The sequence below is a fragment of the Anser cygnoides genome, chromosome 7, assembly GCF_040182565.1.
Source record: "Anser cygnoides isolate HZ-2024a breed goose chromosome 7, Taihu_goose_T2T_genome, whole genome shotgun sequence".
Lineage (NCBI taxonomy): Eukaryota > Metazoa > Chordata > Aves > Anseriformes > Anatidae > Anser > Anser cygnoides.
In genome coordinates, this window is record NC_089879.1 from 2675270 (window position 1) to 2702058 (window position 26789).

Here is a 26789-nt window from a genome sequence, read left to right on the forward strand (position 1 = left end):
CGTGAGGAGAGCTGCAGAAAGCCTGCACGTAGCAGCCGGGTGGCTCCAGCCACTTTTCATTCAGCCTGAATTCTGCTGCATCACATCAGCTCCGGCAGCGTCTGAATCCCTCTCCCAGACCGCTCGCACCCCACGAGACGAGCCGCGCACGCCGGCTACCGCACGCTCAGCTCCGCGGAGAACGTGCGATTCCGAACTCCTTAATAATGCATCAGTGCCATTTATGACGCTCTTGATTGAGGGGAACCACGGTGTATTTTAGGTTATGGGAGCCTGTTTTCCTTATATCGCATCCAGAGACCAGCACCGAAAAGCCCCATGGCCTGGGAGCTACCTCCGAGCCGTGTGTGGGGGCAGGGAACGGGGGGGCGAGCCCCCAGCCCGCGCCCCCTGCTCTCAGCACCGTTCTTGCTGCCCTGTTCACACAGCCGTTTGCAAACGGGTATGTGTCTGAAAGGCAGCCTGACAACCCAGGACTGGGCTAAACCACACGGCTACCTCCCAGCTCCAACACACCGCTGGACAGCCGGCCTTCCATTTTAAGCAGGCCGCAGTTCCTCACGCATCTCCCCGTCTGCCTTGAACACATCGCTCTTGGTAACCCTGACGGAGCTCCCCAGAGTCCTTTCCAGGCGCTGCTTTTCAATAAACTCACACGTGTGCCAGCACGCTGAGCGGTCTCCCCTCCTTGCCCCCATCAGCATCATCCTCCCAAAACAACGGGCCTGGTGCAGGTACCCTGGGCCCCGCTGGGGCTGCCTGGTTCCCCCGCTCCCCGGGCAGCAACACAGCCCGATCTGTCCCCTCCCTGATGACCTCCTGACGTGGGTGGATCGGCACCTTCTGACAAAACGCGGCTTTTTGGCAACTGCTTGCACTGAGAAGTTTTTGTGGTACTTCAGACAGAGCCATCCAGCTTGGTGCTCCTACGTAACCACAAGGCTTTTCCACTGAGCCACGAACGAAGGTAAGCGTGCTGCTACAACTTCCAGATGCGGGCTCTCGCTGGTGTTAAGCCCTGCCACAAATCCATGCTGAAGATTATTTTGGAAACAGCTTGAAATACTGTATTGTATTTACAGAATGACACACTCAGAGGAGATACAAACGTAATCCTCAGACTCTGATGAAGGTTCCTTTTCATTTATACCCAATGTTTGGCATCCTGCACACCGTTCAGCACTTGCCTTGTCTTGTTTTTGTTCCTCGCTGCGGTACGAGTGACCTGCTCAGGGATCCTGCCGGACACACGCACGTGACACCATCAGACACGACGAAGTACAAGGAAGCAACGCGCTGATACCCACCGCAGCTGGCAACTCAGAAGAGGCACGGGGAATCTCTGAGAGGTGGGATTGCACTGCAGACTTCCTATGTCTTTCTCACTTGGCAGCTCGGCAGCCCCTATCTGCCCGTTTTCCTTCGCATAACCTCTCCCATGAACAAGGTCGCCAAGCTCCAGGCTTGGAAAGGATGACCGGGATCCCACTTGCTCGCGCACAGTGCGAGGCCTCCAGCCGTGTGGAGGAGGAAGGCTTTACACCGAGCTCTGCACTGCCAAGCACCCAGACCAGGGCTGCCCAGTTCATAGCCATTTTGGGCCATTTCAGGCCAGCCGGTGCATTTCTGACACTGTCAGTGGGCTGCCTAACACAGGAGCCAGGAAGGCAACGGGGGCAGGGGCAGAAAAAGAGAACCAAGGAAAGTTGGGGTTCGAGATGGGAACTCTGGGATGGGAGATGGGAACGATGGGACTGAGACAGCACATAAATAAGCATAAACATATGAAGTGGAAGGGAGGAAAAGAAAACAAGATACAAAAGCAAACAAGGACCCAAATGTGCTAAAATGATCACCATCACACCTGCACTTCACAGGCTCAGGATAAATTACTGCAGTCCGCACATCACAATCCCACTGACTGAGGTATATGAAGATTTCTGGTTTTATTAAAGGTGTCCAGGGCATAGGAAGCTTTGAGTAAGGAAGCTTTTTACTTTTTACCTGGAAAAATACACTAAACACGTTTAGGAACACAGCATATGGTACTTAAAGCACAGCCAGCGAGGACGGCTGGTGCGACAGAGCACAGCGCCCGCACAATTCTTTAATTTGTAAGCAAAGACAAAGCAAATTAAAGGAATCACAGACTACGCCCATGTCCTTTTGTTTCTCCCATCATTTTCTCTCCCTTCTCCCACATCTCTCCAATAATTGATTTGGTTACTTAAGCAAACAAGTGCTTTGAGCTCAGCCCCCCTCCGCTCACCCACGCACAGCGCTGCCTGTGCTCGCCCGCTCCCCGCCTGCCCCGGCAGGGCACGGGAGCCAGCCCCGGCCCCAAAGCAGCCCCCTGGCAGCATCAGGGCCAGGACCAGGAACAAACCGGGAAACCAACACGCCCCCAGGCCAGGAGAGCTCCCACGTACCCACAGAAAGCTCCCTGCAAAAGGACATCGCCAGTTTCCAGCTGAATGCCATTAACTGCCACCAAAAGTTAATTTCTCTGTTCATTTTCACAGTCCCCTAACGCACAGAATATCGCCGTGCGAACAGCAGCGTTTCCCGACGTCTGATATTTCCCAACACGTCACGTTTCTCATTTGTCAGTGCCTCTGTTTCTGCTTCCCAAGTTTTCTCACAGAGCGCGTAACACCTCGGGGAAGGAAGCGGGGTCAGCGATGCCGTCCCCTCCAGGCTGACAGCCCCGACACCGCGCAGCGGTTCGGCGGCCCCGCAGCACCGCGCACAGCACCCAGCTCCCCCGAAACAGGCGGAAGGAGGGGGACCTCAGGGAAACGGCGCTCAGGGCCCCCCCCTCCCCGTTACACACCGCCGGTCAGGCTCGCAGCAGGCACCCACCAACCCTTTTCACGACCCGCAGGGCCGAAGCGCGACGCCGGCTCCTTCGGGGAGCCAGCTCGGAGCTGCCCGTGCGTTGTTCCCTCGGAGGCTTGGCTGCGTTTCCCCCCCCCCCCACGCGTGTGAAGCAAAACCACGAGCAGGGGAGGAGAAGCCGCAAAGCCCCCGCTGTGGGCAGCGCTACAGGGGCGCTGCCATCCCAGCCCCGTGCGAGCCCTCCCCGCGGGCTGCACCGCAAACTTCTCGGACCCCGCCGGGCTGCGAGCAAAGGGGGGGGGGGGAGGCCAGCACATCCCCGGCACCCAGCCCCGACCCCCCCCGGCCCGGCCCCGAGCCCCCCGCGGACACGCGTGGGGAGGGCGGCACGGGGATAGGGACCCCCCGGCGCGCTGCCCCGCGGCCGGGCGGCTCCGGGCTCCCTCCTCCCTCCTCCCGGCTCCCCGGTCCCTGCTCTCCGGTCCCCGGTGCCCCCCCCCCCCCCGTCCCCGCCAGCCCCTCGCCCCCCCCGGCCCCGCTCACCCCCGGGCTCTCTCTCGCCCCCCGCCGCCGCGGCGGCGGCTCGGTCGGGCCGCCCTGGCGTTCTCCGGCCCGAGGCGGCGGCAGCCAGGCAGGAAATTTTCCCCCCTCCTCCTCCTCCTCCTCCTCCTCCTCCTCCTCCTCCTCCCCTCGGCACCGAGCGGCCGCGGAGCCGCCTGGCGGCCACGGCCCGCATCGGCCGCCCCGGGGGGGGGGGGCCCCGCGCCTCGCCCCATCCCCGGGCTGGTTCCTGGGGGGCCGGGGGAGCCCCCGTGCAGCCCCCGTCCCGCAGCCCCCAAGGGGGCTTCGTGGGGTCGCCCCCTGCCTGCAGAGGGCTGCCGGCGCGGAGCGGGCCGGCCCTGCTGCCCGAGCATCTCCCAGCATCTCCCTGCTCCCTGCAGGGGCCGCGGGTGCTCGCCTCCCCTCCAGCCGGGGTTTGGGCCCCGACCTCCTTTCCCCAGGGCTCTGGTGGGGCATGGCTCGGGGGGGGGGGGACCCGAGCATCCTCCGGGCTGCAGACGCAGGTCCCCACCGCCGGCCTCTCCCCGTCACTACCATGGCACGGGGCGGCCACCGGTGGGGTGGGAGCACCAAGTCGGGGCCCTTCGCACCCATCCGCCCCTCCAGAAAACCTCTGCAGCAGCCCGGGCTGCAGGAGTCAAGGCGGTGAAACCCAGAATAGAAACATCAGGCTGAAAAGTAGGGCAGGGAGGAGGGGATTGATGAAAGGAAGGAGAGAATCAAGGAGCCTAAATTCACGTCTTGCCTTCGTTTGTCTCCAGTCCCTAGGATACCTCATCCCGAGACTGAGGAAATCTTCCTGCAGAAGTAACCCTTCCGCCAGGAGCTCTCTTCCAACCTTAGTGATGCTGTGATTCTATGACTGGCACACATGCGACTCCCAAAAACCCACGTCCACGTGCGCCGTGTTGGCTTGAAGAGCACCGAAGGATGGCAGACAACCAGGGGCTGTGGCAAAAGGCCGTCAAACCAAAATATTGCAACTCCTGTGAATATTTGTGTCTTCTGCGGAAAACTGTATCGTATCCTAACGACATCCCTTTGGCATCGTGTTGACTAGGAGGCAGCGATTTACTACACTTCACTTTTTCGGCAGCCATGGAGGCACAAGTGGGCACAATACCAGGAAGGAGTTTGATTTTAATGAACACGTTTGTAGATTGAGTGACTTCAGGTCAGCAATTCTCTTGCGAGTAACTATTTACAAGAAATCGTATATGAATTTGAATGGCTGCTTGCATCCAAGCAATAAAATAAATGGGATTACTATAAATATTGGATAAGATTACCGCTTTGTATTAGTGCAGAGATTAGAAGTCCTATTGTATTGTGGTTCAAAAATTAATATGAAGCCGAAGCTGTACAAAAAAGAAACAAAGACAATGCACGTAATAGTTATTAATACAGTACTTGGGGAAAAGAGATTTCCTGTAGGCAATGGGAATATGTAAAGAAATCGTACAGTTGTGAAATAAAGTTGTGAAGGAAGCTTGGCTGGGCCGTACACTGCGTGCAAGCCCCGCGTCATTGCGGCGCGGGGCACAGCTCACACCCGATGTCCCCGGGGGCTGAGGGAGCAGGAGGACACCGGCCCGGCCCTCGGGGGCTCACACGATCGCTCTTGCTCTAGCACCTCCTGAACCCAGGACACTTCTAACCCCTTTTTGAGGCACTGATGTGCTTCAGGATACACTAACGAGCTGCAGGCAGATAGCAGCCAGTAAGCCTCAGGCTGCACTTGCTGGCTAGAGAAAAAAAAAAAAAAAAAAGGCAAAAAACATATGTTCCCTGATACAGTGCTCGATCCAGAAAACTAGGACAGGACTCCAAAAAGTCCAGGGTCTGGTGATCTGAAGAATGAGGCCCCTGTAAACATGTTGTCAGATCTCTCCAGACAGGGTCTGAAGAGAGTTGATGCTGTTGTAAAAGGAGCGAGGCTGTTACGGCAGAATTTGGCTACATCGACAGAGCATGCTTGCTTTATCATAAAACAAATTAAAACAAATTGGAAAACTGAAATGCTGCGGCAAAAAAAGGCGAGGCTGTTACGCCCTGACAGAGCTCCAGCAGCGGCCTTTCTTTGTCCAGCTCACGGCCCACTGGTCGTCTGTCTTTTCCTCTCTTTCCATCGCAGATCAGGCACGCTTTCAGCAATGTCATCTCTTTGGCAACCGTTCTGTCCTCCCTTCCAACCTGCCCGAGGAGCCGCCCGACCTCCGGCAGGACCCAGCTCCCGCACCTCTCCTTCCCCGCTGCGCCAACCCCGTCCTCGTAGCAGGGGTGGAAACGTTCCCGTGAGCAATCGCAGTCCCTTTGCTGCTCTCCAGTGTAACGAGCGTCCTCTTGGCTTCGAGGTAAAGAAACACGGGGTAAGGAATACACAGCATTTTAATGCCAACAATTTATTTCAAGTATTCCAGCGTGGTAGTGAGCCTCGTAGCAGGAAGAAAGGTAAAATTGTTTCCTGCTGCCTGGACAATGCCTGTAAAAGCAAAAGACAATAACGTATGATCACAGCACCAGAGAAAGGATTTCAAGGAGGAACATCTATACTCTTATTAAAGTATGTGACAGAATATAATCCTTCCCTTTCCTTCACTTAGAGAAAAGCTCTCAAAATATTTACAAGGCTTTCGCATTTACTGATAAGTGCCCACTATACACTGGGTAGCAGCACAGTGCATCAGTCTCTTTACCAACATGCTGGAACACAAATTGTGAATGTGCTGAAGAAATAAAATCAGAGGCAGCACGGCAAATAACAGACACAGACATCAGTTTTGTAACTGCAAATATATCTCAGATGAAAAATACAGGATAAATTCTTTAAAGCACATATAATTGGGAAAAAGCACGGGAATACATAACATCGCAGCAGTAGCTAATTTAATGACTTCAAAGATGTATTTGGCTAAGATTTTTACATTTGGAGTCTGAAACTATAAGTATCTGGGAATATATTTAAGTATTCAAGGCTACATATCTTTATAATTGTTACAGAAATTGCAATAAATGAAAGCCTGCTCTGCCAGCTCTTCTCTCTGTTTCCACCTCCAGGATTTGTTCTAAACATTACAAACCTTGAAGCAGATCAAAGCCACATTTTATTAAATTGAAAAAAAAAAATAAATTGCAACAGTGGTGTTTTCTGTTTCACACAAGACCAGAAGGTGTTTCCCCTCCCCCTTCAATAAGCTACACTGGACCACTCAACTTGCGGTATTCAATCAGGAATAAGAGCAGCTTTTTGATGCCTAAGATTATTTATTTATTTATTTTAAAGTTTTGCACCAGTCATCTTTGGGCCATGGAAATGATACCCTCGGATGTCTTCAAAGTTTTGACGGAACAATGGCACTCAGCAGTTTCGGTAGCTGAAGTCACCAACATTTGGGGTTAAAGAAAAAAAATGGGAAACATCTCTATGCTTTCAAAGGTTGATTTTTTATTTTTTTTTTTACTTTGTTTTGTTTTTTTAACTTCTTACTTTATCAGGATGGACTACACCATTCTTTTCAAGCAGCCAAGAAGTTTAAGAAGCTGGTACAGCCACGTGCCCGAGCAGCCACACACAGCAAGTCTCATTTGGGCAAGGAGCTCTGACTGCAAGCTGAACATGACTTCTTCTCTCCCAGGATGAAGCACATTCAGCCACGAGCTCTTCGGGTGCCTGAGCACAAAACACAGTTGCATTATAATGATATTCGGGGGTAGCACAGATTGTGCCTGGGGATACCAGAACAAACACCAGCCAGCTCACTCAGATGGTGAAACTGAAGGATGCTCGTACAGGAGGCGATCATTTTAAAAACCGGATTTTGCTCATCGCGTTTGCACTGATACCAGTGTGGTGGCTGTGGGATCTTCTGCCTTTTTTTCTATCAACACAGAAACTAGCAGTCACTGCTCCCGATAGCTGCTCACATGAAAGGAGGCTGCTCTGGAGGGGCCGGAGGCAGCGCAATATTCCAGCTGTCACTCCAGGGCTTACCAATACCCTTCAACGTCAGAGCTCAGGAATCAATAACTATCTAGCGATGGAGTTCTCAGTTGAGAAGATTTAGTCATTTTCTGGGAAGAAATCCAAGCGGCATTTGAAACGTGTTTGTTTTTCTTTCAACGGTGCTGTAAAAAAGATCAGAGCAATAGAAGAAAGAAGTCGGAAGATGTAAGAGTACAAATCCACTGCGCAGCGGCACCGGGAACAGACACACAAAAAATGTTATGATCACATCCAAGGTTCCCAAACAGTTGTTGCTATAATTTTGCAGTTCAGTTGAGCTTTAAATTTTCATCTCCAGCTACAATAAAGCTCACGATGCCTCACCCGATTTCCCTCACCCAGTCCAAGAGGCATAAGCAGATTCCTATTTCCATCACTGCTCAGAAAGCTGGCTGCAAAGCTACCAGAAAACAAAACAAAAAAATCAATCTCTTTCTTAGTATTCTCTGTTACATTTATAGCAAGTTGTTTCAATTACCTGTTATCCAGCTTAGAGGAGGCAGAGACAATTAATAATGCCTGGCCTGATCCTGCAATGCTGTGCACACATGGAGCATTATCAACCCCCTTTTGGAGCCAAGAGCAGCTCAAGGACTTGCCATCTTAGCTGCTGTGCTCCTCTGCAATTAGATGTGGAAAAAGGGAAACTAAAAAGAACATAAAAGCTTTGTGTGATCTGCCAGGGGGCGCCTCAAAGGTGGAGTCTAGGTAAAATCGTAAATACCAGCGCACCTGCCAGCCAGCCACAATGCGAAATTCACTTGCCTTATAGCATTTTTCTAAACAAAAGGTTTTAACTAAATATGGAATTTTATAAGCTGACAGTAACGGTCACTAAATGCTGAGGTTGCAGTAGAACAGGAACTGCCCTGCAGTGGCTTCACCCTGACTTCTCCCCGGCTGGGCTGGGCACGGATGAGCGCACTGACCTGCGAGCTGCTCCGCTGGGGCTGCTGCAGCCGGGGGGTCCTCTGCCCAGAGAAAGCGTTTGCCGCATAGAAAAAGAAATACCTATGAAATGTCATAAGCCACCACAGGAAAATGTCTTTGGGTTAGCTAAAGGAGGCTGCGTAGCCTGGCCAGAGGCCATTCATGTAGCCTTGGTTAGCAGGGGCACAGTCTGGATCAGCAGCAGGCTTGAACATTCAGTTTGCAAGTAAAAGCTTTCAGTTTATACTTTTTGTAGCAGATCTGGATGCCTGAAGCAAGCTAACTTGTACATAATTATGATATAAATACATATTCCACCTTTAAAAATGCAGGGCTCTGTGCAATTTTATTCCACCTCTCTCTGCTATCTGCACGACAGTGAATTGCCCTGACTTCTCTGTTCGACTGCTGTGCGGGACGGCGTCCTCACTGGCTGCAGCAGAGCTGGTAAGCTGCTGGTGGGGAAACATTTTATCTCAGCTGGAGGAAACCAATCTCTTCTCTTTTCTCTGAAGTGATGAGGCGTGTCACGTCAAACTACAATTTCCATGTGAGTGCCTGATCTGGAGTAAGGCACAAAAATACCGCCACTCGAGGAGAAAGCTCCTTGCGTGAAGCTAGCCTGCCACGGGGACTCGGCCGCTGCTCTGGTGAGCCCCTGGATCCATTAATACAACCCTTCAGATTTAGCAGGAGCAGGCACCACCACGTTGGCTGGTGATGGTTTTGCTCTGGAGGGGCCGTGAAATGCATAAGTGACGTGCAGAATACATGTTATACGCTGTTTTTTTTAGGTAGCTGTGAGGAGAAAAGATACAAGCAATTGTACCATCATAGAAGGATAGGTTAACTACAAGGTAACAAGAAAAGAAAGGGCAAATTATGGGCTTATTTGCAGGGCAATTCCCCTGGCCTCAGGAGATTTTCGACAATTTGAGACACAAAAATTTGAGCATAGTCACTGAAAAGTAAAGATAATTAACATTACATGGAAAGAAAGTACAGATCACCTCCTGCAGCTCTTAGTCTCTGTTATTTAGCATTTTTAAAGGCATAAATACTCAGCTCACTTGTATTTGGTTGAGTCTGCCAAAGGAAGACCACTGAGCAGCAGCTTAAAATGTCTTCCCTCAAGTTTAGTACCACGACAAAGATTACTAGTTAAATGTATATTTTTAAAATGTATTTCGTAGAGGGGGCAAGTGGCACAGCTGAATCAGCGCAGAAACCCTTACACTGGGAGCAGTTTCCTGGGAGAGGACCAGCAGCACCTCCCTGTGCACGGAACCACACGGCAAGGAGAACGGCTGGGTTAGCAGACCCATAGCGGTGACCAGTCTGGTGAAGTTTACCCATATTTCTGGGGTTAAAATTTAACCGGAGGTCTGGAAGGAAAACGGAGACAGGTCTTTTGTTTCTTATTTGCTTAGGAGGGCCGAAATGCTTCCCTTTGATCTTCAGTGCGTAAATCATGTATGTGAGTGACTTCTTCTATGTATATAAGCTAAATTTGACTATATATAAAGTATATACATGATTTATAAACAAAATGTATAAATTCAGAAAAGCGATGACATCGGAAGTATCATTTAAATCCCATATAATGAGGTATATACACACAAGGCCATATCATATGAAAGACCGGTTATACATCTCAGAAATAAAATGCAGTGATTTCAAATCTGGTTACTGCTTTAAACCTTTGAAAAAAAAATCCTAACACTAAAACAATTACAGCATTACTGGATTCCCAAACAGACATTTTCCCATTTTCTCCTCCCAAGAAGTTCTTTGCCTTTTCAAATTCATAAAACTTTAATCTCTCGTAATCTTTACCACACAAAACAGTAGAGCTTCAGGAATACATCTCAAGAGGCTAGTATAGCAGCACTGTTAAAAGAGACTGCTTTCCAAAGGTTACAGTCTATGATTCTATGAAAATCGAGGTGATTCAGGAGCACGGCTTTAGAATATCATGTAATAATGATGTTATAATTAAAAAGAAATAAGAACTAATAGAATATTTTTACTTTATCCTGACAAGAGATATTAATTCAGGTTTCACACTTCACACAAACAAAACAGGAAACTGAATAGCCAGCTTACTTAAAATTCTAGAAATTCAGCTTCAATCTTATTACTAAACAAAGTATTTTCTGGTTGAAATCGTGTTATTGGTGTCTTTTGTCCTTTTTTTTTTTTTTTTTAAAGTCAATTTGGGCAGAAATACCCTTCTTTCTCTGTAGCCCAGGGCAGATTTCCTTCAGTATTTCTTCCTTGACATACCCACTACCACACTGAAATGAATCCCTATTTAAGGTATTTGTTTCCTCCCTGTAGAGCACTTAGGCTCACTAGCAAATAATGCATATTTCATGTCTGAGCCGAACAAGAGCTGAAGGCTGAAAGCCCCATTGGTAGAGTGCAATCAAAGATCATTACACATTTAAAGCAACTGATGCTTAGAGAAATTAACTGGAACTTAGCAGAGTCCAAACAAACAAAAACAAAACAAAGCAAAAACAAGGAAAAGGGAATAGTTATTGTGGGAAAATATATGGAATTTAATTAAGAATTAAAACTTTTTCTTAGGAAATAACTCATTGATACTACATAGAAACTCCTTACCCCCCAAAAGCCTGGAGCAACCCAGACTTTTTGCAAAGAGCATCAAGTATTGAAGAGGCCTCAGAAGAGAGCTGTTAAGCAAGCAGGGGATCTGGACAGAGGAGGAACATTTATCAATCCTCACCATAATAAATCAGAATCTATCCCTCGCTTCCAAAGTGGTCTAGATACAGAGCTAGCAAAAATTGCTTCTCAACTAGGTACCAGCCTTTCATGAGAAAAGGCAAGAACAATAGGGAAATATTGTTGGGAAATAAAAATCTGCCAGAAAGCAGCAGGAGAGCTGGGAGACGGAGACCTGCTCTCTCTGGGCTCCAGCAGAGCTCTGGAGATCGGGGATGTGAGCAGCTCGGCTGCCCTTGGTGCCCCTTGCGGGGCAAAGCCGCACCAGTAAGCCCAGTACGTCACCTGCTGATGGCAGCCCCGGTGGCAGATCCCTCCCGGCCTTCGTCAGGGGAGTTTGATTGCAGCCGTGGCAACGCCTTTCCTCCAGACCAAAGTTCAATTATTTTACATTTTTATTACTGCTGCTGTTTGCTTAAAGTTTACCAGGATAGCGTTCAGCTAGCACGCAGAGCAGGTTCCAGAGAGCGAAAGGAGAAAACCTCACGCTAAGCAGGGCCGGAAGGAAGAAAATCCCCTGAACCCGTGGAAAATTTCTGTCTGCCAAAATGCCGACCAGGGAAAAAAAACTCATGTTTGGAGCTGCTTTTTTAACCAGTGTTTTATCTTTCGTGATCATTTGTGCCGTTCTCGGAACCCAGAGGTGGATCAGCAGCACAGTCGACTTTTCCCAAACAAACGGCACCGTTTCGGTGACCGTCACCTACGGACTTTTCAGCGGCACCTGTGCCCAGACCTTCCAAGCCGGAGTTCAGGTTTCAGACACTTCTTTCCAAGGTAAGCGGTGCGATGCCTGGCGATGGAGGCCGGGGGGCTGGTGGCCCAGGGGCACCGTAGGAGCAGCCCGGCCTTCCTGCACCCGTCCGGGGCTGTAAGACATCGAGGGAACGCAGGGACACCTACGGAGCAGCTCGGGGATTTAGGTGATGTAAAATCAGACCCCGAAACAGCAGATAAATACTGAAGCATTCTTGCCGATAGCACCTTCTGATTATCTGCGACCTTAACCTACGCCTCTGAACAAGTTAAAAATACAGGGTAGGAACTCCGTGTGAAAAGGATTTTAATTTTCAGAAGCTCTAAGTGAAGAATAGGAAAGCAACACTCTATTAGCATTTCATTAAAGGATTACAGACCTAATTTGGTTTCCTCTAAATTTCATTATGTTAAATTAATTGTTTGATTTAAAACATTTTGCCACCTACGATCAAATTAGCATCATTTTAATAGAAGGAGGTTCTGAGAGGAACTGCTGAAGGGAGAAGAACCAAAGGTGTAAAACTAATTTAGACAGATATGGTGTTTATACTTGTGTTTGACCTAAACTTCAAGGAAAGTATTCCTTTTATTTCTTCCTTCAAGACCACCCCATTCCAGTTCTAAGTGATATTATTAACTGAAGCATTTCATATGTTCAAAATGTATACTTGCTCATGTCTTTTTAAAAATAATAGCCTATGAAGCATGTAATACAACATAGCTCGTCATCTTTTATAAGGCCTTGCTTCCCCCACCCAAGGCATAGTTTTCAGGTGACTCCTCATCATCATGACTTTCCAAAAATATCCAGGATAAGATTTTGAATCCAGGCTATTAGAATAGCACTTCAGAAAAAAAAAAAAAGATTCAAGTTAAATGTTATCTTTTGTTGATATGTAACACGACTTTTTTGTGCAACTACAGTTCTTGGTATTTATCCCCAGTGGTAAAATTCTTATCAGAAGGAGAAAAATTAAAATGGTTAAATAATTAAATAGATACAAAGAGAACAGAACAATTGAGGGTCTAGGGAGGAGAGATGCTACCCGGGAATAAAATAAAGGTAAAAAATAAGAGGAAAAGTAGAAGGGGGCTTACCTAGTGTGACCTTTGAGAAAGTAATGACAGAAGCATAAAAATCCTAGTATGTGGAACAAAACATGAGAAAAAGCAGAAGAGAAACAAGAAGTGATGCATACCAAATACAAACCGCAGACTTGATTCTGATTTCACACAGTTCAGCAAAGTTGCGTTTACACACAAGTAGCTCTGTCTATGTTAATGCAAGTATTCAAAAAGCCCAAAGGTAGATAAGCCTGGACACTTCTGCAAGGTTCAAGGATTTGCGCCCATTTTCTGTGTCTTTGCTGTCACACTGGGTTCAAAGCAGTAATGCCCACACACACCTCTGAAAGTGAAAAAAAGGCAGTCAAAAGAAACCTTACTACAAGAGTATATCAGATAGTTTTGAAATATGAGATGTACTTTAAGATTTTTTTTTTCTTTTTTTTCGTAGGATGTAGTCCATCACTACGATCAAATAAACCATGTAGCTGGAGCACAGCAGATCTAAGCCTATGAAAGGTTCCCATCTCCCAGCTCTTTCCCACTGTATTTAGTACAGAAATTGTATCTGTAAAACAGGCACCCCAATTACCACAGTGACAGAGCTATACCATGCAAGCCAATTGACATTGTAACGATCAAATTGTAATGAAAAAACTGAGTATAGCAGTGTTCCTAGTAAAGCATATAGTGAATATTGAGATCACTGCCTAACAAATGTAAAATCACAAGTCATTCGAGCCAATGTATTTACAGTCATATCAGAATAATCAAAGTGATTTTTAGAAAAGCAAATATACATTTATAAAAATAGTTTATAGATGATTATATCTCCTCATGCCAGTTGGATCTAGCCCCAGACTTTGCTCCATGCAGGCGGGCTCTTGCTGATTTTAATAGGGTGCCATGTGAAAACAGGAGTCCACCCATGCAGAGCTGATGGCAGGGCGAGGATGCAGTCTGGCAGGAATTCGGGGCACGTGTCTTGCCTTTCCCTGCACAGGAACTAACGCCACCAAATCCCAGGGTCTGGGCACTAGCACCCTATATATTTTAACCACAGTTAATAACAAGCATCAGTAAAGGATTCAATTCTTGGCATGGTCTACATGCATTCGGTTGTTGTTGGTGATTTTTTCTCCATATTTAATTTTTTGTGCTCTTCGTTTAGGAAATGTCATCGCAATTCTCACTTATAAGCCATTTATAGATGAGCAAATCAAGTGAGCTTCAGGAATTGCTAGTTGTTTTCAACAGCTGCTGAAAAAAATGCTTCATCCGTAGTCTAAATGCGGATTTGCCCGCATCCTTCCCCAGTTCAGTCAGGCATATCTTCAAGATAAAATAAACTCATTTAAAATTAATTCTTAGGCTCTACGCTAGGTATGATTGCCACTTTTTGTATTAAGTAGGATTCCAAGCATTCTGGAAACAGGAGAAATACTTCACAGAACTGCATGCATACATGCTGGTTTTGAATTGAAATAGCCAGGTTGCCCTAAGACAGTAGGATGTCCTTTAGTAAATGGATTGCCTGTACTATGGAGAAACAAATTGTCATGATTTCTCCACTCTGACATCTCGAGCAGCAGCAGGCAGCGTTATGAACACCCTTACACAGCACAGCATGAGCTGGCACTCAGCAAGCGTGCCCTGATGAGGTCTCTGGGTGTTTTCCAGATGGCACTTCCATATTTGGGTGTAAATCAAGGAGAATGAATGGAAGACAAAATAAATATTGAAGAGTAATTCAAAGAAGATAAGTTGGCTATCTAGACTACTTGTTAGCAACCGTCCAGGTTGGCTACAGTAAAAGACCATATGAAAGCAGATTATCAACAAAGACAACAACACTGTTTTCAAAAACCACGCAATGAAAATAAATTTTTGAGCATAAAGATGAAAGACAAAAAAAGGAGTACAGATTCCACAAGTATACAGTGCCTGGACCGCGTGGCCAGGGCAGACCCTTTAACAGAGTGCCACAAGCGATCTTAACAGAGCAAGAAAATGACACAGCTGCTTCAGAGGCCCTGGGGATGAGCGGCATGATCTGGCCAAACGTAGATATTATTAAGTAGCGTCACTCCTTAGAGCCTTCATTAGCCTCTCTAGTCATTTGTCTCCGAAAGATACAACCTGTTCACGTAATAGGTTGCAAAAGGTCTTTTACAGCTGTGCTCATTTCCAAGTCAAACACATAAAAACGGTGAGCAAGGTGCAGGGAGCGGCACGCCCGGGGAGCCCGTCAAGCCAGGGGTCAGCTGGGCGTCAGCAACCAGCGAAACAACAGCACCCAAGGAAGTCTCAGAAATTCACTACAGCAGAGGGGAATCGATTCATTTTCTATCTCCTAAAAAAAAAAAGTTTCCATCAGTTTCCAGGTGACCCATCAGTTTCCAGGTGACCTCATGAAAAGTAAAAAAGTTAGACTTTCTTTTTCTTTTTAATGAGCAATTCATTCTGTGTGATAAGTGATCACAGACCAGCGAAAGCTGCCAGATTTACACTGCTTCAAAAAGGCTTTAAGGCTGGCTTGAAGCCTTTAAGCCATTCACACATAGGTCACTAAAAGCTTGGGAAATTGAATCTGACCACACAAGAGTTACAGATGAAAAAAATAAAAAATGATGCAGGAAAATAAGGAGAGATGGTTGAGGCAAAAACCTCTGCTTTCATTCTGGAATTAGGCTATTTTGCACTCATGCAAAGGTCATCCAGTTGTGGCTTATTATAGATCACATTCAAGTAGATCAACTACTGTAGAGTCCTCTAGTTCGTTTTATTTAGAAAAAAAAATCTTCCACCATGAAAACAACATTTTATTTAAAACCTTTAGAAGTCCTGAGCTGTTGCAGGCATGCCTGCAACAAGTGGAATCTGGCAAAATTACATCTCTTAAATTGCAGCTCATTGTCAGGGATGAATGAGATCAATGAGGGGGTGCCATAGATGTAGCCAGTCAACTCTGGAGATGTTCTGAGTGATAAAATGAAGTGAGGCTGCCAGAGGGAAATTATCCACACCTGCCTGGTTCAGCTCCAGACCTATTCCTTGAGGTAGGCAATACCCCAGCAGCGAGGCTTCTTCAGCACAAGCACACGGTGCAGCTGGTGTTGTGCTCACCTCCATTTAATTGAGTGATGTCCCCTGAATGCCTCTTTCCTATTCTTCTAGGAGAATTGCTTAAATTTGCATCTGATTTCCATAACACATCCTTACCTGCCATTTGCTCAAACAGAAATTAACTTCTAAGAATAAAATGGTAAATGAGATAGAAGCTCTCCTTTTAATTTATTTCCAATAGCTCTTCTTTTTGTTCTGAGTGTTTATTTTCTTTTTATGTGCTCTTGTTATGTTTTTGTTATTTTCGCTGCTATGATTTCTCCAATTTATATGCTAGATGAATGCTGCAGTAAAGGCTTTGTATTAAAAGCAGCACAGAAGGGAAGTTTTCCTGTAGATGGCTGCCTATCACAATGCCTTTTGAACAGAGCATGAAAACACTGATGTCAAACTTGTTATAGGTTAAGGCAGCCACAGGCACATTATAGATGCCTATTCAATCTGTAAATTGAAAGGAAAATAATATATTTCAATGCAGCTATACTGCAATTACACTTTGAGTATATTGCACCCATATTTGTGTCTCTTATTATCAGCAGCATATCAAATAACTAGGAGGATTTAGGCAAAAATAATAAAAACGGTTACAGTCCTGGAGGGAGTGACGACTGTACGTGCTGCGCGCCTATGGCCAGCCGTGCATACAAATACAGAAACTGCCCTGGAACAGCAAGCACACGGAAAGTGCAACAAGCAGCAGCACGAGGCAGAGGAGCCAGGATGCTCGACGCTAAGGTGTGCAGCAGCTTCTCTTCACCCTCGTGGGGGAGCAGAGCCCTGGATGCACCCGTCCTCCACAGATAACCAAAGGCAGGAGCTGCTCTTTTTTTTTTTAAAAAAAAAAAAGAGAATCAAGGAGGCATTCTCCCCACCCATTTATTTTCTGTGGGACATGACAAGAGACAGATCCAGCCGGGGTATGAAGAGCAGCTCAATGGCCAGCCATACCTCATCCGTCCACGGGTGGCCACGCTCAGGCACATTTGTCCTACAAACACACCTGACCCTGCCAGGCTAACAGCTTTACTGGACTTGTAGAAGCTGTTCCGTTTGTCAGATTTATTCCACTTGAGGGGACTGCTGCTACATTAAAAGGAAATAATCTACAGTTAGAGCCAAGTTTTAAATCAGGCATTTGTAGAAGTCACCAGACACCTGGGGGATGATGGGCAGGAACAGCTAGTTTCCTCATCAGGCTTACCATAAAATTTCTGTCGAGCTTTGTCAAGATGAAATATTCTCAGAAATAGTAGGGAAGAGAAGTCGGCTACCCAGCCCACTGCCCATGAAGTTTGTGTGCCAGCAGGATTAGCAGATGCACTTATTTCAGATGACGATACCTTCACCCCTCTGCAGCTTTGGGTTCATGCACTGTGCCAAACCTACTGCTCCTGCTACAGCTGGGTCTCTACAGGTCAGCCACTTCTCTGCTTATTAGCTTTTAATTACAACCAGCTACATAGCAGTAAACCCTTAGCTTGCCGGGCACATTTAAACACCCCAGGCACTGAATCTGTCCTCCTCTTGGTGAAGCTGGGCACCCACCACTGAGCCGCTCTCTTTCAGTTGCAGAAACGCTGAACAGCACCAGAACGAAAGGCATCAACGTCACGATTATCGTGCTTCTGGTCCTCAGTTTACTGAGCTCCCTTCTGAGCTCAGGGTTTACATTCACCAACGCTGTGAGCAATCCCTACCAGACGTTTCTGGGACCCATTGGAGTCTATACCTGGAACGCCATAGGCGGTGAGTAACGTGTTCTGTATGGAGCACTTCCTGCACGCCCTACAGATTAATACTATATCCTCATTGATCCCAAGGTTAAGAAATATATATTTTAAAAAAAGAAACTTCAATGTGTTCTGTTCAGCTGGTTTTGTTTTTTAATCATATCTGCTGGGTTATCTTAAAGCTATATTTTACATACTGGTAAAATAGCATTGCTGTAAGCGATGGTATCAGCCAGCAGGAAGCTGGATTCGCTGGTAGCAAAACGCACGAAGTGATGCTACTGCACCTGTTGGGGTGTCACATCATTGCAAACACAACGCACATCAAGGAGAACAGAGTAAGCTGACAAACACAACGTTAAGCCAGAACAGAATTGTGTCCGTGTATGTCGCTACAGCGCAATTTGTAACCTCTTAAAGACACTATGCCACTGTTTTATGGTATTTATAGCGTAACTGTTCCTGGGTTACCTGCATTCCAAATTAGGCCTCTAAGGTCTAATCTGTGGGATGGATAATAGCTTCACTTCTGAAAAATGTGTTGAATCAAACACATCTAAACCAGCATTAACATCAAAGGGGAGGTGGTTAGAAGGGCAGAGTCACAGCAAAATTTATTTCCCTCTCTAAAAACACTTGCAGAGATCAAAATAAGTTTTAACATTCCCTAAGCAGAAAAAATGGTAGAGATGCTGAGCTGTCAGAGCCGTGAACTCTGCCAAACAGCTCCCTGGAGGTGCAGGCTCTCATTCAACCAGCAGGCTTGCATCTGGCTTCTCCTAATGCACCTTGCTACACTCTTCATCTTGCCACGGTAATGACTGCAGCTCTCACACTCGATTCGTCTCGAGAGGATTACGCTTTCCTCTAATACTAGGTTAGCACTGAGAAAAAATTCCTTTTAAGACATCTGATTACGGGGTCCTTCAGCACAGGTCCCTCTGGCACGCTCCAGGTCTGCGTGCCCACCTCACCTGCAGGCAGCTCGGCAGCAGGGCTGCGCACCACGCGCTGGTCCCCAAAGCCCTCAGCGCTCTGCCTTGGTCAGAATCTGACCTCAGGGAAAAGGGAATCACATTCAGGGATAAGAACAGCCTTAATTGTAGCAAGTACAGGTGTGAAAGCCACCCTACTCCAGCTGCGACTAATGCAGCAAGCATATAAATATCGATGCTGGAACAGCTGGGGATGTCTTGAAACATAGTTAAAAAAAAAAGAGAGCAAAAGACTAAATTACACCATTACTCAACTTTTGGGACAGCCAGATTGGTGTCTCATTGCAGAAGGCGGCCCAGCTACCATTATATAGCATGGATCTGCAAGAATAGACCTGAAATGAAAGAGCTTGCCAAACGAAATATCAGTGAGAAAGTAAACCCACACATTGACTGAGGATTGTGGTTACTTTTTACAGCCCTCCAAGTGCAATGACCTGGAAGTGTATCCTACCGTGGGCATATTTTTTTTGAAAAATCACGCATCATTTGATATGTATCTAGAAGGATCTCAATCTTGCACCAGATGGCCTGACATTCCAGTGTCCTCCTTGCAAAAACCTGAACCTCTGTGAGCAGGAGAACTGGCAGGCTGGTGCATCTGGAGGGAAGGAATGGAAATATTTTCACCAGGGTACAGAGATTGTACCTCTGCTAGCACTATGAAAGCAAATAAGTAAAAACATTATTTGGCTAAGTATATCAAAGTAACTGAACTCCATCTATATTAAGGCAACTGTAGGAAGTGGATACAGATCCAAGACATCTCATTTTGGCTCATCACAGTAGTTGAATAATTTGGGTAGGAAAGAACCTCAAGTCTCCAAGTCTAAGCTCTTGCTCAAAGCTGTGGCAGCACTGAACTCAGGCCAGGTTACTCAAGGTCTTAGCCAGTTGTTATACCGCATATTCCATGAATTTGCATTCATATCAAGTAGGCAACCTGCAAATCACCTAAGGGGTGCATATATTATATGCATCAGCACCAAATGCAATGGGGGGGGTGGGGGTGGGGGAAAGGACTTTACATAGCCTTATCTAAAGATAGTCAATAAGAATCCATTCATTTTAGCAGAAGATAGTTTCCAATGTCAAAACATCCACCCTACTAGATGGTACAGAAGTTCTTTAAATGCTCTCAGGTTTTATTAACAGAAAGTATTACTCTCATTTGTTCTAGTCCTGGCATTCTAACCAATTTAAGTTGAATCCTGCCAAGTAGCAATTTATATAGGTACTTAATACAAATATTTATAACACATAATATTACGTTTCTGCCTCTAACATTTGCATTTATATTTTCTAGGGTTCTTCACGCTTGTAGTCATGATACTTTTTGCCGTGAACGTACAAGGCAACAACCTGTCTGTAGAGCTGGCCACCAAATGTGCTTCTATTCAATTGAATCATACCAAATCTGAACACAATTACGATTATTCCTACTGGATCCTGCTGCTTCACATTCTTTTTAGCTGTGGTACTATAGTCATCATTTGTTTCTACAGCTGCGCAAGGTATTCTAAGAAGAAAGAGCAGGAAAGACCAATTGAAAATGCATCAAAAGACGTCATTCTCTTCTAAGGATGTCACTGAAAAGAGGGTGAAAAGAAAGTGTGACTATTTAATGTGGACAATCACGACCAATAATTTATGTACAAATTGAAGGTATGTGTATAGCTCAATTAACAAAATAGCCTGTTGCACCTTCAAAGCAGATTGATTATACCTTACAATGTTAGATGTTATAAGCAAACATGCTGCCTAGACGCCCCGAGCAGAAACACCAGAAGTGCCTGATGCCAGCGCCAGCCATCGGGCTGGGACTTGAGGCACCATACAGGGATTTTATTTTATTTTACTTTTATTTTTTAATTTTGCTGGAGGGATCGCTGCAAATGCACCTCTAGAAGGGAAGAAGCAGCGGCACGAAGAGCTGCCGGCCACTGCAAGCCTGAGGGGCCTTTGCAGCCATGGGCAGCCCTGGAGAGCCCCAGCACGAGGCCTTGGGGGCAGCTCGCTTCTTCATGCGCTGCCTCTGCCTGTCTGAAAGCCACGTCTGTGCCAGCCCTGCTGCTGCACAGCACGGAGCGGGTGTTCCCACCTCCTGCTTTTGGGATCTTCCGGGCCACAGGACAGAGCTGCCCTGCCTGCCTTGGCTGCACCGACACCAGCGCGTTGTGAACGCAGCTCTGCTTCGCCCTTTGGGTCCAAAGGTGAAGATCGAAGAGGCTGGATTGCGTTTGCGCTCTGGGACCTCAGGGGCAGAAGCAGCACGAACGAGGAATGCTGGAGATAAGCGCTCACACGGTATCGGTGCTTCATCCAGCCTGCAGTTCTTGCTGCTATCCACTCCCTGCTCCGGGACCTTCTCCTGCAGTCCTTACTACACTTCCCCGGCAAACAGGGGTGGGCTTGCGGCCCCCTTTCCACCTGGACAAGCCTGTTCACCACCAGTCACTGCACGCCAAACCCCGCAGGGGTGCGGCACCGACCCCCGGCCGGGCTCAGCTCGCTCAGAGCCCAGCTGGGGCGGCACAGCACCGCAGTAGTGGGAGGACTGGCAACAGCCTAAACAAGACAGCGTAGCAGCCCTGTATCTAAGTCCTTCGTCTATAGAAACCTTAGCAGAACCTATTCATAGACATTTGATAACACAACCATAAAGTCCCATAAAGCCGCACCTGCGTTGGGTGGGACTGGCTGCACCTGGCTGCTCTCCCACAGGCTGCATTAGGCTGTCGTTTTGCCCCCATGGAAATGCCAAATAATGGGCTTTATTAGTGATTTATGGACAACTTTCTCATCCCTACGTACAGCGTAGCTGGTATATAATGCCTACACAACCATACATAACAGCAGAGCTACGCAGGGGGGGTGCGCTCCCATCCCACTATGCCAAAGGACATTTAGCAGACGAGAGCGACCTTTCCCTGGGCAGGGACACAGGGAGCACACTGCCGGGTGAAATCACTCTCAGCACACATGTTCCTGGAGACGAGCACAGTGCAGAGCAGTCAGCGCCTTCTGCTCCTTTGCTCCATACCTCTGCAGCTACAAGAACAAGTTTTTATTGCACCTTTTTCCTTTACAATAGGATTTTCACAGTCACGCTTGGTGTCTGTCCTATGATGCCAGAGATATTCATAAAGGAAAAAATAGCGTCTCTGACGAGACTACGAGAAGATACAAGAGGCGACTTCTCACTATTTATGTCAAAAAATAAAGCTTCAGGATTAAAGTGCCCTATACTTTTTGCAGCTGTGCTCTTTGAAAGGAGTCAAAGCAGAGTGTCTGTTTTGTAAGCATTTGACTAAAAGTAAGATGAGGCAGAGTGGCGGGGGTATAAAAGAGGGTTTCTAAGACTTGAGGAGTGGGATGGGTCAATGCAATAAGCGATGTTATCTCCTCTCCACTGCTGACAAGAACCAGGCCTAGAACTGCTGTAAACATTTCAGTTAAAACCTCAGATATTTTGCACCCGCGAGCTAAACTGGCGGGAAGTCAAACATTTGCCAGTTTTGCTTTGGCTGCAAAAATTTTCACACAGTTCCAGCACGCATCTGTCACCGTTGCGCTACGCCAGCATCCATCACGCAGCACAACTACGCTCGTATCAGGCACTGGCTTGGAGAGAAATGAAGTTGTAGCAGAGTAGTGTCGGAGGGGAGGAGGCTCCTGCTCTGAAGAGGAGCGGCTCACCATTGCTTCGGTGCTTCTGTCATACTGAGGTGCTGTCTGCAATGGAAGAAATGGGAAAACAGAAGCGATTCTTGTATTTAAATGTTCCCATTTCTGGGTGCCTGCTTGAACTGGGTGCTGAGGAGGAGGCACAAACCATGCGGGTCACGGCACAGGTGAGCTCACCCACAGCAGGTGACGGATGCAGAAAAGCACTGCAAACTTCTCTTTCTGTTTCCCCAGAGATGCACTGACAACCCTGTAAGGCAGCAGTGAGGTGCTGGGCTGAATGGGGGCTGTGCAGGATGCTGAGGCACGAGGAGAAGCGCTCCCGTTTCTAAAGAGGCCACAAGTGTCAGCTGTTGGGTAAACTGCCTGGATTTGAAAGCACCTGCTCCAAGATAAATTACAAAATATGAGCCCTTGGGAATAAAGTTGCTTGTGAGAAGAGAGCAGAGCACACAGCTCTGCGTGGAGGACTGACCCGCAGCACACATACTCGTGAGGAAAAAGCAAGAAGTCAAATAGTTTAGGTATCCATTTCCTGCATCAGAGTTTAGCAAGAGGAGATTATGCATGTCCTTACAGCCCACTGCTACCAGATAAAGGACAGAAAAGAAAGAAAAAAGAATGCAAAAACCAACCTCGCATTTTGCTTTTAGGATATCAGAAAGGAACTGGTCTGGCTCCTGCCACCCAGCCAGCCTTTGAAATGAGTGGAGCTGCATTCAGCACATTTCTCCTCCTAATGAGAACAAATCCTGGCAGTTTACCCTTAGGTTAAAAAAAAAAAAGGCAAAAAGCTTGCACTGTCAGCTTGATGCACTCCTGAAAGAAAAAAAAAAAATCAAGCTCCCATCTTATCTAAAACCAGGGTAATTTTACCCATTCATCACTCACCAGCAGTTGAGGCCAGGAGCTTTTGGCCAGGAGCAGCGTCTGGCCAGGCCCTGGGAAGGCTCAGGGATGGGGCTGGGCAGGGCTCCGGGTGGTGCTGAGCACAATGCCAGGCACACCCAGCACCACGCCTGCCGCCAGCGGGATCCTGCGACCCACCGCAGCTCGTGGAAGCCCTGCCAGGAGCATGGCAGCTGGAGAGGAAGGAGGCGAGGAGCATCCAGCGAGGCCTCTGCCCCTCCTCCGACAGGCATAGGAGGTCCCTTTGCCTCCTTTATTTGCCCAAGCAGAAATCCACAGCAGCCCCTTGCCCCTCCATCCCCACCAGATACTCTGGTACCCGCACGTCCGTGCAGCAGCAGTGGCTAAATGAGTCACCCGGGTGCTTCTGCTACAGCGGTCACAACCAAAACACCTAACAGGTATTAAAATAGCCAGATACAACATTATCTGGTCAGGAGTTCCCACTTCAGAGGCCGTCTCCTATTTACCCGAGATCTGTTTTAGCTCTGTGGTTCACTCGAAAAGTTTCAGCTTGCATAACAGTTGCACCAAGCTCAGCAACTGCAGAAATGCTGAGAAGCAGCAGCCTTTCCTTTGAAAACGTGGAAGATCCACGATACCCAGTAAATTGTCAGTTACCTTAATGATTAGCAGCAGCTGAAAACATTTAATAGCACACACCACAAACCTCACAGCAGGCAAACGTAATAATTTTTGATGTCGGAATATCTACTTGACAACACGGCAGAAGCTAGTTAACTTCACAATTACAGAAAAAAAAGAGCCAGCACGGCTTTGCTGTTAGCCACAGGCAAAGCAGCTCAGTCAATAAAACCAATTCCTGTCCCCCAGGAGCAATTCTGCTAAAGAGTCATCCGGCTCACGCTATTTAAAAATCTCTGCTCGTGGGAGAGCTGCCAGAATTAACAATCAATGTTCTAAATCAAGCGCGGCATCGCCGACGCGGTAATGATTTTTATTATAGAAGTATCAGAGAATTAAAAATAAATCTCTCCCCCAGCCCTGGGGCCGTACAGCAGGTCTGGACAGAGGAGCCTGAAGCCAGCACAGGACGAGCAGCAGCGTGCCCCAGGGATGTTGGCTTTTGCCAAAGTGACGGGGGGCAAAGCACACGACCACAGCTTTTCCTCTGAGCATCCTTTCTCCGAGGGAAGTCTCTGTGACAGCTTCCCAAATACAGGCCGGCTCAAAGCATTTTTGCATGAAAACATACAGGAGAGCTTTAGACTGACGCTGATACAAGCATTTTATCCTTGTGGTAACACATATCAAACACCAGGTTGCAGTGCCTGGCGGGGTGTGAGGTCCCTCTGGAGGGGCGCTCTGCTGCAGAAACCCCAGAGAAACCCCCTCTTGGGAAAACGTACTGCAAGGACACAAATCTTTTACCTGGATCAAATTTAAGTGTCCCTTTTCTGGATTTTTTTTTTTCCATCAGTGCTTTGAGATCAGCTCTCCTCTCTGCTCCTTTACCTTTGAGGGCCTCTCAAGTTATCCTTCGGGGAGGACGCCGTGGCACCCCTCGCATCACAGCGCAGCAGTGCTGGGGACAGGAGGAAGGACCTGGCAGGTGCGAGCATCTCAGCTGGGTAAGAGACCTTTTCAAAACGAGATCAGCATCGAAACGCAGCTCAAAGGAAGGAAACCTGCTTAAAAACAGGCTCTGGACAGGCAGTGAGACTGAGACCTTCCTGCTCTTCGCAGCGCTCCCCACGAGGGGCACGGCTCCCAGCAGAGCCCAGCCAGCTGCCCACTGCTTTGGGGGCTTTGATGAACAAACTGCAAATCCTCGAACACGGACGTGGCATGAAACTCACTTTTCTAGGCGACAGGCTGCATGTGGTGGTGACAAACATTTCTACGAGCAGTCCTGACACACACTGTTAGGGAAGCAAGCCTCCCAGCATCACCAGGCTGCTGCTGGAGCTGCGCATCTGCAGTGGTCAAACTGCACCAAACCACAGGCCTGCTGGTAATATGCATATTTTTTTTTTAAAGGAATCATCACCCAAAATTAGTGTGAACAGACACATGAGCCATCTATACTAGATTAGACTACTTTACCCAGATCTGTCATTATTCCGCATCAGAGTCACAGACTCCTAGCTGCACCCAGCACGAAGGGTGCCCCTCCACCCGCAACACACCTAATTTCTGCCAAAAGACACATATCACTAGACAGCACTAAGCAGCAGCCGTGGTACTTTTCCATGACACAAGCATGTTACACTTACACTGAGATTTTTCCCTCGATAAGCATCTCAGCTAACACACAGTTCCCCTTTGAGATGGGCACCATAAATGCCTGAGTGGGTATACAACAGCCCATCAAAACACAGCCATGGATTTACAAACTTTTATTCTACATATCCTAATCCCCAGACGTGCCAGAAATAATATAGTTGACCATCGCAGAGCTCATACTTTTAAATATTACCATTCAAATTCTGCAATTTATGCCAAAAAACAACCAACTTCTCTTATAGGAAAAGGGTCTGAAAAGGAAGGGAAACGAAGCCCACAAAAACAGCATTCTCTGCAATAATCCCGGACACAGAGAGTTATCTTTTCCTGCCCAGCCTGTCCTCTCAGGCAGCTGGGCTCTGCTCCTGTGCCTTGCAGGAGCCCTTTGGCAGGGGACCGGGGGCTGCCCCCAGCTGCCCACCGAGGACCTTCCCCGCTCTTCGCCTCGGAAACCATGAGAGGGCAGCAGCCTCCTTCCGAGGAGGAAATACCTGCCTTTTTTTTTTTTTCCTTCCCCTTTCTGCTTTGTTTTTCTTTGTCTTTGTGTGTACATTTCACACGTGCACTCCGAGACAAGAAAACAACAGAAAAGCGTTCCCCAAATGGCACACTGGTTTTAGGTGCTCCGCTCGACCACCCCACGGATCTGTGGGCACCCTGGGAACAATCACAACAGGTATAGCATAGACTGATGGCTTGCTTATACAGGACCCCTGGAAAAAAGTTTTCTTGGCTACCTACCAGTATTAGAAGAGAGAATTACCAAAACAACCAAAAAAGAAAAAAAGAACAAGACGACAAACAACGATGCACGTGAGCCTGGGAAGCAATTCAAAGCCTCTCAATCAGAGCTGATGGTGTGAATTCTGCAGAGCTAACAAAGCTATTGATTAATGATGGTTGGGAATATAGAGTGAAAGAGAAAACGGGATTTCATCCGGTCCCAGTCCTCGAAGTATGGTTAAAAATAGCATTTTGCAGAGATTGCCAAGAGAATGTTCATTTATATTTCTTGACAGCATCCCAAATAAGAATAAAACAATATTGCTCAACACTATTTTCCAAATATTTATAGTTACCTTGTGGGTATAGGGAAGAGAAGACATCCATGACCACAGGTGGGGTGCCTCTCCCATTCCTCATCTTAGACTTTTAAGAAAATTATGCATAGTGGAGTTGTATTATGCT

General features: G+C 47.3%; 2 protein-coding genes and 1 long non-coding RNA gene across 7 annotated transcripts in view; 1 reads left to right on the top strand and 2 right to left on the bottom strand.

Moving 5' to 3' along the window:
- The window catches only part of PTPRE (protein tyrosine phosphatase receptor type E), a 103452-nt gene extending 99965 nt beyond the window's left edge, over window positions 1-3487 (bottom strand). The window contains exon 1 of one of the 2 annotated variants that reach the window (XM_067000137.1): window positions 3382-3487. The gene's annotated coding sequence lies outside the window, so the exon portion shown is untranslated. The remainder of the gene's footprint in view (window positions 1-3381) is intronic. The other variant, XM_067000138.1, reaches the window with a different exon arrangement.
- A 1967-nt stretch (window positions 3488-5454) lies between these two features.
- LOC106038960 (uncharacterized) overlaps window positions 5455-26789 on the bottom strand; it is a 41567-nt gene continuing 20232 nt past the window's right edge. For 2 of the 4 annotated variants that reach the window (XR_007161357.2, XR_007161365.2), the window contains 2 exons: window positions 13042-13250; window positions 5943-7802 (listed from right to left, as the gene is read on the bottom strand). This is a non-coding gene — a long non-coding RNA (uncharacterized lncRNA). Of the gene's footprint in view, window positions 5882-5942; window positions 7803-13041; window positions 13251-26789 lie in introns of those variants that run through there. The other 2 variants (XR_007161367.2, XR_010832847.1) reach the window with 2 other exon arrangements.
- CLRN3 (clarin 3) lies at window positions 11632-21013 on the top strand. The gene is made up of 3 exons (XM_013185801.3): window positions 11632-11860; window positions 17600-17779; window positions 20065-21013. The coding sequence occupies exons 1-3, from the start codon at window positions 11632-11634 to the stop codon at window positions 20337-20339; spliced, it is 684 nt and encodes a 227-aa protein (XP_013041255.1). The 3' UTR covers window positions 20340-21013.

What these genes read in the sequence shown, in the direction of transcription:
- CLRN3 (XM_013185801.3), top strand. Translation starts at nt 11,632, where the DNA reads ATGCCGACCAGGGAAAAAAAACTCATGTTTGGAGCTGCTTTTTTAACC. An exon ending in TTCAGACACTTCTTTCCAAG is followed by an intron (nt 11,861 to 17,599) that starts GTAAGCGGTGCG and finishes GCTCTCTTTCAG; the next exon opens with TTGCAGAAACGCTGAACAGC. An exon ending in TACCTGGAACGCCATAGGCG is followed by an intron (nt 17,780 to 20,064) that starts GTGAGTAACGTG and finishes TATATTTTCTAG; the next exon opens with GGTTCTTCACGCTTGTAGTC.